The following is a 17,941-nucleotide window of genomic DNA, read 5'->3' on the forward strand; positions in this document are numbered from 1 at the left end:
GTGGCTTGACGTAGGCTTTGTGCTCAAATGTATATAAAGATGCTGCCTGTCCTTGGTCAGTAAGATAAGGGGCATGTATTTGGTAAGCTGGCTATCCGCCCAGAATATGAAAAGAAATAACTGTTGTCTAGTCTGCAGCTTAGATATAATTAATTGGCAAGTGTTGCTGTTTTATCATTTGTTTAGAATATGTCATAGTAACTCTTTGTGTTTTAAGATATAAAGGACCATCTTCAGCTACTTATTTTTTAAGTCTGGTGGTTGCAAGCCGGACTTCCATATGCAAATGAATAAAGGGACTTCTGCTTCACAGACACTTGAACTTTGTCATTTGTTTGACACTGCAACAGCAAGGTACTGTAACAAGGTAACAGGTGTTTTTCAAAATTATTGATTCTCTGCTTTCACTTATAATGAAAAATGTAATATTCAAAGGTAATACCACGTGCTAGTTTTGTGCACTGAGCAGTACATGCAGTGCAGCCTACACATACAGTGGTTATAAAACATATTCATCCCTTTGGCATTTTTCACATTTGATTAACTTAATCAATCTACTAATTAACTCTAAAGCTTTTTCTTAATAACTAGCAGCTGTGTTAGCACTCCGGTAAGATAAAGAAGGCGAAAGAGGGAGTCTGTCCAAGTGGGAATGAACAAGTCGAGGGAGATTCCACTGCTACTAACTGAAAGGGACGAGAGGAGAAAGATGTGGAAGTAACACTCTATTGGCATTGGGAAGGTTATTTACATGGTCTGGACTCTGTCAGCTTCCCGTAATGAAAGTGGATTTGTGTGCACAGATCCTTCACGCTGCACTGCCAAATTAGGGGGATCTGTCACACTGTGTGATCAAGACTGGTTGTATTGTATTGAAAACTAAAAATGAAAAAAAAAAATGATATACCATTTTAATTTTTATATAGGTCTTTGCTGGGTCAAGAGTCTGTTAGACCATATTCAACAATGTGCTCTCCTCCTTTCTCTGCATGCAAAAGTGATTCAATATGGGAATGGTTTTTGGGTTATCCAATTTCATTCATGATAATAAAGTTTAAATAGAATGAATACAGTGTTTTAAAATTGTTGATGAATCGATCAAATTACTGCAGCAATATGCTCCTGATCTGCTAAGAATATTTCAATCTGTTTCTAACCACTTCTAATTGGACTGCGGACTGTGGGAGGAAACCAGAGTACCCACAGAGTAACAGCACTAAAGTTTTTAAATTCCTCCTCTGGTCTGCTCTCAAATCACAATGATCTGAACTTTTTTTGACTGAAAACATCCGACTTGTTTTCTTTAACATGTTTTTAGAAAATTCTCATGGGAGTACAATGGTTATTCTTGTCTGCATTTTATTCTCTAATTTCTATTTGGTTTAAAAATCAGTCATTTCTTCTTTCATGACTCGTAGTCAAATGATGTCCTTGTCAAGAGAACACATATTGAAATTACAGAAGAACACCTGTTCCTCACTTTGCGAAACTGGACATTCCTGTGTTGCTGCTGCTGATGTGGTCAAAGTGTTATTGTGCTTCTGTTACTGCAGTCTGACCTTCTTTTTTGAGAGGACAATAATGAATTGAAAGGACACAACATGTTGATGTATTACCTGCTTCTGAACTTGTTGCGTAGTGGTGAAGTGTGTGGTGAGATGCATGAGTAGCTGAAGGGTGAGGTGTATCACTGGTAGGGCTGCCTGAGGTAGACTGTATTCTTATTCTTATTCTGTAAATCAGTTTCTTTTCTGGTCATCTGTGTAAAATCTGTCAAACTCTTGGGTCTTATTCACTTTAAGTTAAGTTTTATTAACTTTTAAGTTTCTTTAAGGGTTAAGTTTCTATTTTCTCTGTTACGATGTGGTGACCATTGCTTCTTCATGCTTCATGCACAACCATTGTTTCAGAGAAACTTCTTTCTGCAGTAATGCTCACTATATTGATGTTTCTCTTCAGTCATGTTTTGAAGAAGGAAATCATTCAGAGATTTCGAAAATAATACATCATAAACATTTGGAAATGACTGTGCTACAATTCTTAGGCCTTCACAAACTTAATTAAACTTTGTCACACAGAGAACAAGACGTTTCTCACTTTCCTGTCTTCTGATAAGATAGCTCTCTTTTACCTTTCTTATTTTCTCCGTTCCTACCTCTTGTTTACAGGGGCTGAAGTTGGAACAGCCAGGGATCTGCAGGCATGTGTCCAGTGTGAGGCCCCAGTCCAGGGAAGCAGGCTTTTGCTGGATCGGTTGATGGGTGGAGGTGAATTTGGACAGTAGAACTTTAATTGAAGTACAAATAATCACTCTGATAGCAAAGAATTACATTAAATTAAATCCATTGAACTAAATCCATTCATTTCCTTACTGCCTCCTCCAATTCAGGGTCACAGGGAATCATCAAACTCCAATACTTACTAATTATAACAATGAAGTAGCCCTATGATTCACTTGCAATTAGCATACAGTTGCAGCACAAATCACCCTGCAATTCACAACTGACAACCCACTGAAGCTAAACAAGTGTGAGCCTGGTCAGTACCTGGATGGGAGACCTCCTAGAAAAAACTAAGGTTCCAGGGCCAGTAGGGGACACTCATCCTGTGGTCTATGTGGGTCCTAATGCCCCAGTATAGTGACAGGGACACTATACTGTAAAAAGGCACCATCCTTTGGGTGAGACATAAAACCAAGGTTCTGACTCTCTGTGATCATTAAAACTCCCAGGGAGCTTCTTGAAAACGGTTGGGGTGTTACCCCAAGGTCCTGGAAAAATTTCCCATTGGACTTTACCACTCATGGCCTCCTAAGAATCCCCATCAATGAATTGGATTTAACACTCTTTTCTCCTCCCCAGTGTTAGCTGAAGTGTGGTGAGCATTATGGCGCACTATGGCTGCCGTCGCATCATCCAGGTGAAGCAGCACATTGTCGGTGGTGGAGGGGATCCCCATTACCTGTAATGTTACTTACAAGAAAGATCCAACCATTATAGTCGAAAAAGTGATTTTAATACATTAATGTTTTAAGAAATCTGAAGTGATTTCAAATGTACTATTCTAAAAGGCTGTTAGATCTAGCTGATGAATTAAACAGACTGACGTGTTTGGTTAAAACAATAATTTGCAATAAAACATTCAACAAAGTATAGTATCGATAACACCAGTGGTTAAAGAAGAACGAAAAACAACCACATGCGATCTTTTGAGATCACGTCAAACACTTGGGTCTTAGTCAGTCTAAATACTCTGAAAATGTACTATATCTTTCAACATACATTTCTCTATTAAGTCACCTATGATGACCGTTGTTTCCGTGACCCTTCCTTCTGCACTAATGCTTACTGTTTACAAGTTTTCTTCATACTTGTTTTGGCCAAAGAACTAATTTGGGGATGAGTTTTGGAAATTTGTAGGTTATAAACATTTGGAAATGAGACAGTTACGAGTTACGATTTTTTATTTGCATATCTTTTTGTCAATCTTCAAAACAGCATCCAGGAAAGCAAAACAGGTGGATATTAAGAATTCTATACAAATGATTTAACAGAGAGCTGGAGAACAGGAGGTTACTCACTTTCCCATCTTTAGATAAGACAGGTGTCCTTTGCTTGTCCTGTTGTCTCTTTCCCAGCCCCTTGCCCTTTACAGAAGAAAGATCCGAGCTTTTCCAAGGTGTAAAGGTTGAACAGTTTGGAATCTGCAGGCAGGAGTCCAGCGTGAGGCCCCAGTCCAGAGCAGCAGGCTGGTTCAGAAGGGGCAGAAGATCCAGTAGAGGGGCCAGTGGGCAAACAGGTTCATCTTGGCTGTCGGTGGATGCATTGCTGGGTGGAGGTTCCCCGAGCTGTGCTATTAAAACAAGTGAGGTGAGTTTTGACAGTAGATCTGGAGTTTAAATAGGAATATTCACATCTCATCTGATAATTTTAGGCAACCTTAATGAACCAGGCCACATATTTTAAGGCTGAATCTACACTGTGTCTGCTTTGTTTTCAGCAGTATGTTGCAGTCAATTTTGCTTGGCAGTCAGGAACAATTAACAGCAAAAAGTGTTTATGTCTTGCTCTAGTCTTCTATCCATCGTATGTCCTGAATCTGTAAGAACTGACCATTGCTTTGGCCATGTGAAAGGTAGGGCTTACCACTGTCCTTGGGCTCTGATCAGTCCAGTTGTCTCAATTCACTTGTTTGTTGTTCTTTACAGTTGTCTTCTGGTTCCTTTAAAGACATTTTTTGTATTTCACACTCCAATGATACCTTCAATAAAATCACATTGAGGCAGTTCTTTGTTTTCCAGGGTGCTGTGAATATGTATGATTAATGTGAAAATGGACCTTGAAATGACTATGTGAAATAGGATGCTCTTCACTGGATAGATCAGAGCCCTCACATGTTGTATTGTTGTATGTTGTAGTAGGATGTCTGACAGGCTCCATGATAATTCTGCAGAGTTCATTTAGTCATCAGTTTTGTTTTAGTCATTGTTTTAGTAATATGTTAAGTCAGGTTGACTGAAGTATCTATTTTTATTTGTATTTTTATTTGTATGAGCTGACTCAAATTATATTAAAATCACTCTTACTTTTAGTCACTTAAATGTAGTCACTGAATTTGTTTAATATCTTATACAGGTATATATATATATATTAATTTATCATATATGAAGTATTGCCAGTGTCAGATCTGTTTCTTCCAGCTGAAAGTGTGGTTGACTGTCAGAGCCTTGTTCTACAAAAGATGTCGCTATCTTATCCATTTGATTGTTTAATCAACAGATCCTCTGTAACAAGGTACTGTAGCTTACTACTAGAGAATAAAATCAATGACCGAATTTAAAGCTAAAAATAGTGTTGATATAGATCACAAACTTGATCGTTAAAGCCCCATAAAGCCAATACCAGTAAACAAAAAGATTTTACTCTCCTGGATCCTAGTGTCCCTTAATTGACGTCCATTTAACACAAGTAGTTGGTACCAGGAAAAGATTAACAAAAGTGGTCACTTCCAGCTCATTTGCTGAAGTTCTTCAAGAATGTAAATTCAGGGACTCTTTGGTTTTTCTTTTTATCATAAGGTACTCTTGTTTTTTTAATCTAATCAGTACAGCATTGAATCTTATTGTTTATCTAGGTGCCCATCAATCAACACACAAAAAGGGTTCATGATTCCGTAGTGTGGATATGACTGGCAGGAAGTGAGCGATCAATAGAAAACAAAGAGAAAAGGAAAACAAACAGCTCATCACTGTACTTCCCAATTACCACACTTAAAAGTCACCTTGCAGCCCCAAGATAACCATTACTGCTATTTGCCAGACAGAAGGTAAATGTAGGAATGGTGAACCTCATGTGACAAAATTAATTTTCTAACTTTTAGTCAAACAGGTGATTTTGTCTTATCTTAATTTACTCAACATAGCAAAGCAATTGAGTTTTCTTCATCATCATTGTGGATTATTTTTGTGAGAGTTTGTCATTTCTGACTTAAAAGAAAAATAATTTGTTGACGTCCTTTTTTCGTCACTAATTTCAAGTTCCTAGAATGGGGTACAGAGGTGCTTTCTTCCCTGTGTCTTTGTTTAGCTTTTCCAAGGACAGTCTATGATTAATCAAATATTCTTACAAAATCTGGGGAAAATGGGGAAAATGTATATAAATCCATTTGCTTTTATTGACCTGCACATTTCACATTTGTTTTTTTTATCCTTGTCATTTGATAAACATGATTGAAAAACAATTAATTAATTTTTCCTGTATATCTTGGTATATAAGGGGAATCCACACCACACACTAACCTGCTAAGTAAAGATCTGTGTGAAAACACAGTGGTACCACAGTGATAAAGATGAGCCTGAGGTCATACACTTGCTCTCACACAGTGGCTTCCTCATACCACCTGACGTCCTGCTGGCTTGGTTAGCTGTCTCCACATCCAGTGTCTGTGAGCCTGGCATCTGGCATCCCTTCTAGGGTGTAAGCAAACCTTGTCACCTGAGATTCTAGGATAAAAATCAAACAAGATATATCTAGTATTTTATTCTGATAGGATTTAAATCAAATCTCATCTAATTTGATATCTTGAACTTCATTTCTTGAGTTCATTTTAGTCTCTGATTCCCATTCAGTTTGTGGCCTCCACGGCCTTTGAGATGTCCTGTTTTGTAACTGGCATATCTTGAATGTTGGGAGCCAACTAGCTGGGTTATTGTTCATAATTATTTGCTTCTCCTGTTTGCCTCTCATTTATTATGTTTTCACCAAAGCTCAGCCAGTGAATAAAGAACTCAGGTATCTCAAACTATAATAATAATAATAATTGCTTACACGTATATAGTGCTTTTCTGGATAATCCACTCAAAGTGCTTTACAGGTAATGGGGACTCCTCTCCACCACCACCAATGTGCAGCATCCACCTGGATGATGCAACGGCAGCCATAGTGCGCCAGAACACTCACCACACTATCAGTGGAGAGGAGAACAAAGTAATGAAGCCAATTCATAGATGGAGATTATTAGGAGGCTATGATTGGTAAAGGTCAATGGAAAAATTGGCCAGGACACTGGGAAAACACCCCTACTCTTTTCAAGAAACACCCTGGGACTTCTAATGATCACAGAGTGTCAGGACCTGGGTTTTACATCTCATCTGAAGGACGGCGCTTGTTTACAAAATAGTGTCCCCGCCACTATACTGGGGCATTAGGACCCACATGGGCCACAGGGTGAGTGCCCCCTGTTGGCTCCACTAACACCTCTTCCAGCAGCAACCTTAGTTTTTCCCAGGAGGTCTCCCATGCAGGAACTGACCAGGCTCACACCTGTTTCGCTTCAGTGGGTTGCCGGTTGTGAGTTGCAGCGTGATATATACCAAGCACTTCTGTATATCTTTGACATTTGGAGGTTATATTTATTTATTTTGATTATTGTTTATCCTCCTCTGTTTTCTATTTTCTGAATTGCCAATTTTTTAACAAAATGATTGATATAATATTTTTTCTGATCCAAGCATACAGTACCTGTTCTTTCCTTTGGTTGTAAAAATCTTCTTCGCTCATTAAAGCCTAACATGGATCACTTTTTCAAAAATAATTATAAATATGCTTCAAGCCTGCTCAGTTAAGAGCTAGAGCCTCAGTATCTGAAACTTTCCTGTTTTCTCATTCCCAATACATTGTTCTCTAAAGCAGTCATATTTCACTGGGCTGCAACTGGGATGGCCAGGGATCTGCAGACAGGAGCCCAGTGTGAGCTCTCAGTAAAGGGGAACAGGCTGGAGCAGAAGGGGCAGAAGATCCAGGAGAGGGGCCAGTGGGCAAAAAAGAGGGAGTTCATCTTGGCTGTAGCTGGAAATATTGTTGGTTTGGGCAACATGTGGAGGTTCCCCTACCTGTGCTACAAAAACGGGGGAGGTAAGTGAGGGCAGTAATCATAAATCACCAAGCATTTAGAACTTTCTAGCTCCTCAACCTTTTTACATGGTGACGTGGAACTAAAAAAGAGGTTCACTGTGGAAAAAGTTAATAAGGGATGATATCTTTTGTGATATTTAACCTCTCTTTTATAAAAGGTGCCTTCCTCATCCCCTATGTCCTGTTCCTGTTTACCTGCGGACTCCCCCTGTTTCTGCTGGAGATGGCTCTGGGGCAGTACACCAGGCAGGGGGGCGTCACCTGCTGGAGGAAGATCTGCCCCCTGTTTGAAGGTGAGCTTCTTGTTTCAATTCATTTTTACAGCTTCTCTGCATTACACTGTCCTGCACAATCATTATTAAAATTCATCACAACAGAATTTTGAAAAACATACTCAACAGTGAATTACTAATGCAACTGAGAACATAAGTATATTTTAAAACAACAGGAGGCTATCTGACTGCTGGAAGCTGACAGATCAGACATGTCAAGCCATTTCTTGAAGGATTCCTGGGAAATCTGTTTCAACAGCTTGATCCTATGAACATCATAGTATCTAGTTCAGATACAATAACAGTGCATTGTAATGTTTAGACTACAAATGTTTATGCAAACTATATTAGAAAGTTGTTTAAAATTACAAATGACATTTTTTCGAATGCAAAAATAAAGTGTGGAAAGAGATATTTTCACTGTATGATGTGTTTCATGATGATAGTAAATCAAACTAAAATATCACTGAGCGAAAGTCTCAAATTATTCACAAATTGCCAAAAGTAATGTTCTTCAATATGTGAATTTATTACAATACATATGAGACAATAACAAGCATTTTATAAATTGCCCACTGATGTGTTAAGCACCATTATCAGCTATCAGAAGACAGGAATTACTATAGAAATAGACTAATCCTGATTCTGTCTCTACAGGCATTGGCTGTTGTACTGTGGTGATCATGATCTACAGCAGCGCTGTTTACATCATCATCCAGGCTTGGACCTTATTCTACCTGTTCTCCTCCTTCAGTTCTGAACTGCCCTGGGACAGCTGCAGAAACACCTGGAACACAGGTACTGAGAATAAGTGTTCACTAGCAGCCCTTTCAAAACTCAGAGCATTGAAAATGAAGCCTTCATAGATGCTCTTTTTCCCAGGGTGAGTGCACTGGAGTTAGTGAAACTGGCATCCAATAATGGAGTCGAAAGTTCAGATGCTTGTGTATTAGCAGAGCAATGATCCTGTTTTCTCTGCACTCTCACCAGTTCTTGCTATCTTTAACACAAGGTCACACACTTCTTCCATTCTGTTGGTCATCTCACAGATGCCTGTGTGGAGTTTGACAAGCAGAATCTCACTTTCAACAGGACAGAAGCAGAAAGGGCCACCTCTGCTGTAATGGAGTTCTGGAAGTAGGTTAGGCAAACCCATCACTAACGTTATATTACAGGCACTTGCAAGTTGTTTTTACAATAATATTGAATGTGCACTGTCATCTCTGCAGCAGGAGGGTGCTGGGTATCTCTGGTGGGATCGATGAGGTGGGCAGTCTGAGATGGGATCTGGCCCTGTGTCTCCTGCTGGCCTGGATCATCTGTTACTTTTCTATCTGGAAGGGAGTAAAGTCCTCAGGGAAGGTGAGGGTTGTGTATTTGAACTGCATAACATCTTAGTTTTGTAAGATACTTTCTCAAGATTGCAATTTGAAGTATAAAAACAGGGTTAACTTCCTAATATGGTAGTTTTATAAATTACTTGCAGATCTGAAATGAACAGTCCATATATGTATGGTTTCCCTGCCCCCTCAGGTGGTGTACTTCACAGCCACTTTCCCCTATGTGATGCTGGTGGTGCTGCTGGTCCGAGGACTCACCCTGCCTGGAGCTGCTGATGGACTGGTCTTCTACCTCTACCCTGATGTAACACGGCTCACTGACCCACAGGTGGTCCTTCGACGTGTAATGCATACCTCTAGCATGAGAAACATGTGGAACAAAACTGCAAAAATCTATTTTCAAAATATGTAAAAATGCAATTTGTTTTTCATTTAATAAAGTCTACATTAAACTAAGATTGTGATATGTTTGGTTCTATGCCTCTGACAGTACATTTCCTGAGTCTACAGCAGAGTCTTGTACTGTTAGTCTGCATAGTCCGTAGTTGAATGCTAAGTAGGAACCATGATTATGTCAATAACATCATTATCTCAAACACTGACAGTATATTCATCTCTATGACGATTCCCCCAGTCCTACTGCTGTGGTCCAGAGGATTTATACACAAATCCACAAAAGTACTGCAAGGATGTATAGAACAGGGTTAGGATGAAATCCCAGGTTCTCAGTCTTCCCAGTCTTCACATGGTGTTTAACCATGTTCCCAAGAAGATCTACTGATCAACTGATCCAGTTTGGCCAGATTCTCAAAACATGATACCAGTGCCTAACACAAAGTGTAGTTGGTACTGTATATTACACTAACCTTTTAACCTGTCAAGTGGTTGCCATACAGATTTGTAAACCTGTGCTCCTGTCAATCCTAGGTATGGATGGATGCAGGGACACAGATTTTCTTCTCTTACAGTGTTTGTGCAGGACTGCTAATAGGACTCAGCAGTTACAACAAATACAACAATAACTGCTACAGGTAAGAGAAAGGTAACTCTGGAAAATGATATCAAAGTGAAATTCCTGTAGACAGCAAAGTATCATAAACTGACATTTTTCATAATCATTGTTTAAGCACTCCTTTCCTTAGTAATTTATCATTTTCTATGGGAGTTGAGTTAATTCTTCCATTAATAAAGCATTCCATCTTGACAAATTTTGTAGGTGCTGTCAAAATTTTACTGCAGTACAGTTGCTGAACCTGGTATCCTATGAGTACAAACTGTGATCAGTACATGCAGTACAGCCTAGACCAATAGGTCCTGCTGTTAGCAAGTGTCTCTCAGGCCCCACACTAGGGTGGGTGGTGGTTGTGATGAAATGATTGTAACCATGGTCTCTCTTCATGCAGGGACTCCTTCTACCTGTGCCTCCTGAACAGTGCTACCAGCTTTGTGGCTGGATTTGCCATCTTCTCTGTGTTGGGCTTCATGGCGTACGAGCAGGGAGTGGACATCTCGCTAGTTGCTGAGTCTGGTGAGCCACAGTCTGTCCACATCTACTGTCTCATTAGGTCTCCTCTGACTGGAGTGTGCTTTGTAACTGTAAATCTTACAGGACTGTTCTGTGAAAACCTTTACTTTTACCCTTAGGAACAATTGGTTTAAATATTCATATAGCTGCTCACTGACAAAGACTTAATTTTAATTGTACTCAACTGTGCATTCTCAGATTTAGTTTGTGATTTCTATAATTGAAATGATTTCACTCCCTGCCTCCCCCATGTTGGTTGTTCAGGTCCTGGCCTGGTGTTCATCACGTACCCGAGGGCAGTGGCCATGATGCCTCTGCCCCAGCTCTGGGCTGTCTGTTTCTTCATCATGGTCCTCCTGCTGGGAATAGACACAGAGGTGAGACCGTCTTGTGAATCAGTACAATACTTTATATCCAAAGGGGTAACCTGTGTTTGCATGCTCTGTGGACTGTGTGTTCTGGGAGTGAGTTGACTCAGGTGTCTGTGCTCTCTGTTATCTTGCTCTCTGCAGTTTGTGGGCATTGAAACCGTGATGACGGCCATCGTGGATTTGTTTCCTACAATTTTCCGGAGAGGATACCGGCGGGAGCTCCTTCTGCTCCTCTTCTGTGTGGTCTGCTTCCTGCTTGGGCTCCTCATGGTCACTGAGGTGAGGAATGAAGGGCTGAGGGGCCTGATAATCAATCAGCAAGACCTGCAATGGTCTGGTTTGAATTAAGGATCAACAGATTTGCCTAAGAAGCTCATGGGAATAAAGAAACTTAGAAACAACAGTTTCAGTAAGTGTTGGCACTGCACAATGCCAAAAAGAAGACAATCATAGTTGTACCTCTGTACGTAATGTAAAATCACAGTTGTCACTTCACATGTCTTTAAATGGCAAAATTTTCTCTGTCTTTCCAGGGTGGAATATACATCTTCCAGTTGGTTGATTACTATGCTTGCAATGGGGCCTGCCTCTTGTTTGTTGCAATATTTCAGACTATTTGTATTGGATGGGTATATGGTAGGTGTTAACGTTAATCTTTATTACTATTATTCTATTCATTCTTATTAATGGTGGGGGGTTTTCATTGGTCAGTATCTGTTTTCTTCCAATTTTTGCCATAATTCTCATAGAGTTTTATTTGAGAACTGCTTTTACAAAGATTTACTCCTGCAGCTTAGTACAGATAAATTACATGCTGATAAAATACACAAAACTCTCAAAGTATTCAGACTGCACTACAAAATACATTTGTTCATCTGTAGTTGTGTCATTACTGAGCTTGTGATCTTCTCCTCTGGGTTTCATGCAGGAGCTGATCTCTTCTGTGCCAACATTGAGGACATGATTGGCTATCGGCCGTTGGCTGTGTTTTGGTACTGTTGGCGCTACATCACTCCAGTTGTGTGCACTGTAAGAGCATGTCTTTAACAACTTCTTGAACTTTTTACACAAACTGACCTTGAAAGTAACTTTAATATCAGTATTTTGACTAGTATTTTGGTTAAATATGCCTCACATAAAACTTGTTCTGTTTCTTTCAAGAGCTTCTCTTCATTATGTAAACCTGAACTTCACAATTTGAAACGAACTCAATGGCACCTGGAGAACTTAAGCAAAAGCTCTGGTGTAGTGTTTCAGACTAAGGCTTACAATGAACACCTGCAAGTGTACAGAGCTGCTCTCTTTTCCGCCAGATCCTCCTATATCTCGAATACAATAATTATTAACAGCTACAAAAAAAACTAGTTGCCTAGATGCCATGCCAACAACTTTACTGAAAGCTTGCCTCTCAGACATCTGCCAGTTAATTGTCAACGTCATCAACAGTTCATTTCCCATGCGTGTGGTAACCTACTGTCTTAAAGACTGCATCAATCAAAACTCCTAGATTAAAAAAACAGGTTTGTGTTCTGATAAAATGATAAACTACAGACTGATTTCTTATTCACCATTCCTATTTTCTGATTTGTTTGAACCATTTCAGTCCAGTGTTTGCTTTATTCATTGCATTGAGACTGCTCTTGTCAGGGTTGTGAGTGATTTACTTACTGTGTCTGACTCAGACGACATAAGTATCCTTATGTTCCTTGATCTTAGTGCTGCTTTTAATACAGTAAATCATTCACTTGCAAATATTCTTGTCTATCTTGGTTTTAACTGGATTTATGCTCTTATCTGACTGGCAAGCAGCATTTTCTTTTCCTTGGTCCTCCCATGGCTCCAGTCAATTATGATATGCCACAGAATTCAGTCTTGGGCCCCGTTCTCTATTATTTTTATCTTCTAGGAGACAAACATGGTCTTCAGATTTACCGTTAGGCAGACACATTTTGACTGTCTTCAAATCCCAGCTCAAAACTCATGTCTGATTGCCCTACATTCTGCTTAAAACATGATTAAAACTGTATGCTCTTTTTAATTTTGTTGATTTTACTTTTACTATTGTATTTTTTACTATTGTATCTTCTTAAACATCACCTGTATAAAGCAGTTTCTATTGTTATACTATATTCTTTATTTTAATGCATATTCTCTAGTCCTCATGTGCTGTTTCAGTGAAGCTGAGTCAGAAGTCTGTTCTCTACTTCAGGGCATCTTCATCTTCTCTCTGGTCAAGCACACCCCCCTGAAGTTCAACAACACCTATGTGTATCCAGACTGGGCGTATGTCCTGGGCTGGCTCTTTGCCCTCTCCTCTGTCACCTGTGTGCCTCTGGTCATGCTGTATAAACTCACCAGGACAGCAGGGACACTACGCCAGGTACTGTTCCAATCTCTTTAGTGACTGGAGAGCTATATCCTGAACTATGTGAGTTTGTTTCACCCCACTGAAGTTCAGCAGCACCTATGTGTATCCAGACTGGGCGTATGTCCTGGGCTGGTTCCTTGTTCTCTCCTCGGTCATCTATGTCCCTCTGGTTATGCTGTATAAACTCACCAGGACTGCAGGAACACTAACCCAGGTGCTGCTCCTCCCTCTTTAGTGACTGAGCTATACCTGTATCTGTTTGTTCTTCTTCTGAGTCGAGTCTGTAACAAACTCATCTGTTCTTGTTGTCTCTCCAGCGTCTGCAGCAGTTGTGTCGCCATGCCCAGGACTTGCCTCTTAATCAGAAGCAGAAACAAAACTGTGATCCTCTGAAATCAGACTCCAAAGCTCTGTTGAGTTGTAGAGAGAGACAGCTAAAGAGTGAAGGAAGCCTTGAAGCTCCTCTTTAATATAATGCAATGTAACAGATCTAGCGGAAGCAGACTAGGCACTTTTATTATCTTTACATTTGATTTACAGTTCAGTCATTTTTCATAATGTTCACCCATTTTATCTCAACTCTGGACATTTCTATATTGCTTCTGTTGATGTCATCAACCCTTATGGTGCTTCTCTTAAAGTGGCCTGCTTATATTTTGGAGGGGAGGGTAATAATAAAATGTGTTTTTTTAAAATAAAATTTTAAAATTTTAACTAAAATTAATAAGAAATGAATAAAGTTGATTGATAAAATCAGGAAATGACATATTAATGCTTTGCCTGTTCCTACGCTCAGGAGCTCAGGGTGTATGGGGTGTAATGTGGGCTAAGAAGTACTTATTGCTACAGGGTGAGGGGCATCACTGGCAGGGCTCCCTGACATCGGGGTCCAGCAATCAGGTTTCAGTCCCAGGTGTGATCCCCTGCTCTTCTGCCTTCTGTCCCTGTGACAGTCCGCATTTGATTGTGTCTGTTGTCCATTGACACAGCTAGACTCCAGTTTAGTAGTAATGGGAGGAAAGCATGAGGTTACTGTCACACCGGCTGCTAATCGGAGTCCTCCACACAAACGTCTCGCCCCAATCAAGCACCAGCCGGAGGCAATCCCTGCAAACGCCGCCAATCTATCCCTTCATCCAATCAGAGTGCCTCACTTGTTAACACACCCTCCACTTCCAAACATATTTAAACCTTCTCCGTTTCACTGAACACTCGCATTTATAACTACTTGTTCTTGCTTTTGGATACTCGAACCTCTGACCTCGATCTCGCCTAGCGTTTTGGATTTGTCTGCCTTCTCCTCCTGGATTATTTTTGGTATCGAACCCGGAACTCGTCCTTGACTACTTCTCAGCCTTACATTTTGGATTTCCACAGCTCCACATAGGGTCCATCATTCAATCTACACTGTGCAGCGTTACAGTTACACGCTTCAGTCTCCATTGTTTATCAACAATATCCATTGTTAAGTCACTGATATTCTGAGTTTGAGATCATTAATGGAATCCTAATTTCAAGAATGATTCCACAATAATAATTGCAAAAAAGGTCTTAATAGATTTATGTTCTGAGAAAACTGAAATAATTTCAAATTTACCACTGTCTGTGGTACAGTGTGGACGAAGAAGTAATTCTAACTGCAGAGTCTGTGTTACAGTCTGCTAGTGATTAAAGAAGTCAAAAAGATGACCACATCGCTGTCTAGGTGAAATCATGGTAAACTCTTGGGTGTTAAAAATCTAAGGAATTTCCATTTTAAAGTTCATGCTTTTTAAAGCAATTTTATGATTCTTTACTTTTTTAACTTAACTGCTAATGACATTCTTTCTACCTGCCTAAATGCTCACCGTCGCATACTGTATAAGCAGGTCTTTCATTGAATATGTTTTGGATAATAATAGAGTTGAAGGACAACAGTAAGTCAACAATAGATCATACAAATTTTGGAAATTTTGTTGGATTCATTGTTTTTATTAAATTTACTTTAATTTGAATACTGTCCTTTTATGTCAGTTTTTCAAAAAAGCATCCAGGTAACCAAATTAGGAGGGTATTAAGAATTCTACACTAAGGGCTTCACAGAGAAGTAGAGAACAGGAGGTTTCTCACTTTCCTGTATTCAGAGAAGATAGTTCTCCTTGGTTTGGGAAATGCGTGGATGTTCCCCTACCTGGGCTACAAAAACAGAGGAGTTGAGTGAGGACAGTTGTATGGTTGGTATCCGCTAAGGGTGTAGAAGAGTTTTGATCTTGATGAATAACAGATTTCTTCTATTACTATTGTTAAAACGCAGAATAAGAGTTTTTGGGCAGTTTCATTTAAATTAAATGAAATTAAGCTATTGCTCAATGAATGAGCAGAAAAAAATATATTCAATCTCTCCTCTGTAAAAGATGCTTTCCTCACCCCCTGTGTGCTGTTCAAGTAAAAACATAAGAATGTTTAAATACAATGGAGGAGATACTGTAGAAGCTCACTGATCGGACAGTCTTGTCGCAGGAAATCTGTTTCAAGAGTCCAGTTCAGATGAGACAACAGTGCATCTTACTGAACATACAGTAATAGATAAATGACATGATAAAGTTGATTAGAATTACAAATGGTACATTCATGTACAAAAATAAAGTGTTGAAAGAGACATTTTTCTATGTACAGTGTCTTTCATGATGATGGTAAATCAGACTAAAATATCATCTCTTGCACTTGGGTCCTGAAAATCTCCAGCTGTGTCATTACATTAACATTGTATAAATATATAAATCTAACTGATCAGACAATCTTATCAAGTCATTTCTTCAAGGATTATTTAAAAACATTTTTTTTTTTCATATGGTAAAATCTGCAATGAAGTACAATTGTCATATTTATTGTTCTATGCTTCTCATTTTTGCTCTGCGATAGGCCCCCAGGCTTGGTAGTGTGGTCTGGTGGATATATGCACAGAACCTTCTCTGTTACTTCAGAAATATACAGAACAAGGCTGAGGCCATTCCAAATGTGTGGTTTTCAGCCTTCCCCATCTTGACTGTCTGTAGCTGTTTTCCCTAGAACTTACTGATCCAGTTTGGCCAGGTTCTCAAACAGTGAGACAACAGTTAGTCTCTCTACCAGCAGTAATTTGTATATAATACTGAACTTTTCCCATTTTCTCTCCCCATGTGACTGAACCTTGCTATGAACTCCCATGTTCACTCAACGCAGAGTTGCTGGTCTAACCTCACACCAGGATTGACATTCCTTGTCGACTTTTGACCCTTTTTACTGAGGAGTCAGAGGAGAAACAACTGAAAGTTATCACTCTTCTTTAGCTCTCTCTTTGAACATCACTACACTGCCCTCTACTGGCCAAAAACAGTTTCAATGCTCTGGATCCAGTTAATCCATTACAATCTCCTAACTGTAAATCATCACAGTATGAAAAGTTACCACAGAGTTTTGTATACCCTGTGCATCCTAGGTATGGATGGATAAAGGAAAACAGATTTTCTTCTCTTACAGTGTTTGTGCAGACCTCCTAATACCACTCAGAAGCTACAAGAAATAGAACAATAGAATGGAACTGCTAAAGGTACAGTAAGACTAAAGATAGCTCTGGGAGGTGATACTGTATCGAAGGTGAAATTCCTGTAGACAGTGAAGAATGAAGAGATAAGAGAGACTCCCGGGACGTGAGATAATATCATTTTCTTGTTTTTGTATGTTTTTGCAAACTATGCAGTCTAGTGGCTTGACGTAGGCTTTGTGCTCAAATGTATATAAAGATGCTGCCTGTCCTTGGTCAGTAAGATAAGGGGCATGTATTTGGTAAGCTGGCTATCCGCCCAGAATATGAAAAGAAATAACTGTTGTCTAGTCTGCAGCTTAGATATAATTAATTGGCAAGTGTTGCTGTTTTATCATTTGTTTAGAATATGTCATAGTAACTCTTTGTGTTTTAAGATATAAAGGACCATCTTCAGCTACTTATTTTTTAAGTCTGGTGGTTGCAAGCCGGACTTCCATATGCAAATGAATAAAGGGACTTCTGCTTCACAGACACTTGAACTTTGTCATTTGTTTGACACTGCAACAGCAAGGTACTGTAACAAGGTAACAGGTGTTTTTCAAAATTATTGATTCTCTGCTTTCACTTATAATGAAAAATGTAATATTCAAAGGTAATACCACGTGCTAGTTTTGTGCACTGAGCAGTACATGCAGTGCAGCCTACACATACAGTGGTTATAAAACATATTCATCCCTTTGGCATTTTTCACATTTGATTAACTTAATCAATCTACTAATTAACTCTAAAGCTTTTTCTTAATAACTAGCAGCTGTGTTAGCACTCCGGTAAGATAAAGAAGGCGAAAGAGGGAGTCTGTCCAAGTGGGAATGAACAAGTCGAGGGAGATTCCACTGCTACTAACTGAAAGGGACGAGAGGAGAAAGATGTGGAAGTAACACTCTATTGGCATTGGGAAGGTTATTTACATGGTCTGGACTCTGTCAGCTTCCCGTAATGAAAGTGGATTTGTGTGCACAGATCCTTCACGCTGCACTGCCAAGCTAGGGGGATCTGTCACACTGTATGATCAAGACTGGTTGTATTTTATTTAAAACTAAAAATGAAAAAAAAAAATTATATACCATTTTAATTTTTATATAGGTCTT

The 17,941-nt window shown here is 39.4% G+C and overlaps 2 protein-coding genes across 16 annotated transcripts in view; both read left to right on the plus strand.

Annotated features, from left to right (window-relative positions):
- The first annotated feature begins 201 nt into the window (after positions 1-201).
- Positions 202-14,049, plus strand: LOC148658855 (sodium- and chloride-dependent GABA transporter 2-like). 15 transcript variants are annotated; one of them, XM_088640613.1, is made up of 18 exons: positions 3,790-3,869; positions 4,700-4,793; positions 5,134-5,325; positions 5,882-5,975; positions 7,188-7,412; positions 7,571-7,705; positions 8,342-8,482; positions 8,734-8,821; positions 8,914-9,046; positions 9,218-9,352; positions 9,952-10,055; positions 10,428-10,552; positions 10,814-10,926; positions 11,062-11,199; positions 11,454-11,556; positions 11,849-11,949; positions 13,130-13,300; positions 13,606-14,049. In XM_088640613.1, exons 5-18 carry the CDS (start codon positions 7,217-7,219, stop codon positions 13,756-13,758), a joined length of 1,836 nt encoding a protein of 611 aa, XP_088496739.1. In that variant the 5' UTR covers positions 3,790-3,869; positions 4,700-4,793; positions 5,134-5,325; positions 5,882-5,975; positions 7,188-7,216; the 3' UTR covers positions 13,759-14,049. The 15 variants fall into 15 exon arrangements, with proteins under 15 accessions (XP_088496745.1, XP_088496734.1, XP_088496736.1 ...); XM_088640612.1 differs by having other exon boundaries at positions 7,191-7,412; XM_088640611.1 differs by lacking the exon at positions 5,882-5,975.
- A 2,901-nt stretch (positions 14,050-16,950) lies between these two features.
- Positions 16,951-17,941, plus strand: part of LOC148658856 (sodium- and chloride-dependent GABA transporter 2-like) — a 29,937-nt gene continuing 28,946 nt past the window's right edge. The window contains exon 1 of the mRNA XM_088640602.1: positions 16,951-17,364. The gene's annotated coding sequence lies outside the window, so the exon portion shown is untranslated. The remainder of the gene's footprint in view (positions 17,365-17,941) is intronic.

This window comes from Lepisosteus platostomus, chromosome 7 (assembly GCF_059453375.1).
Source record: "Lepisosteus platostomus isolate fLepPlt1 chromosome 7, fLepPlt1.hap1, whole genome shotgun sequence".
Classification (NCBI taxonomy): domain Eukaryota; kingdom Metazoa; phylum Chordata; class Actinopteri; order Semionotiformes; family Lepisosteidae; genus Lepisosteus; species Lepisosteus platostomus.

Coding starts and splice junctions, on each gene's coding strand:
- LOC148658855 (XM_088640605.1), top strand. Junction 7,706..8,341: donor GATCTGCCCCCTGTTTGAAG/GTGAGCTTCTTG, acceptor CTGTCTCTACAG/GCATTGGCTGTTGTACTGTG. Junction 13,301..13,605: donor CAGCAGGGACACTACGCCAG/GTACTGTTCCAA, acceptor TTGTCTCTCCAG/CGTCTGCAGCAGTTGTGTCG.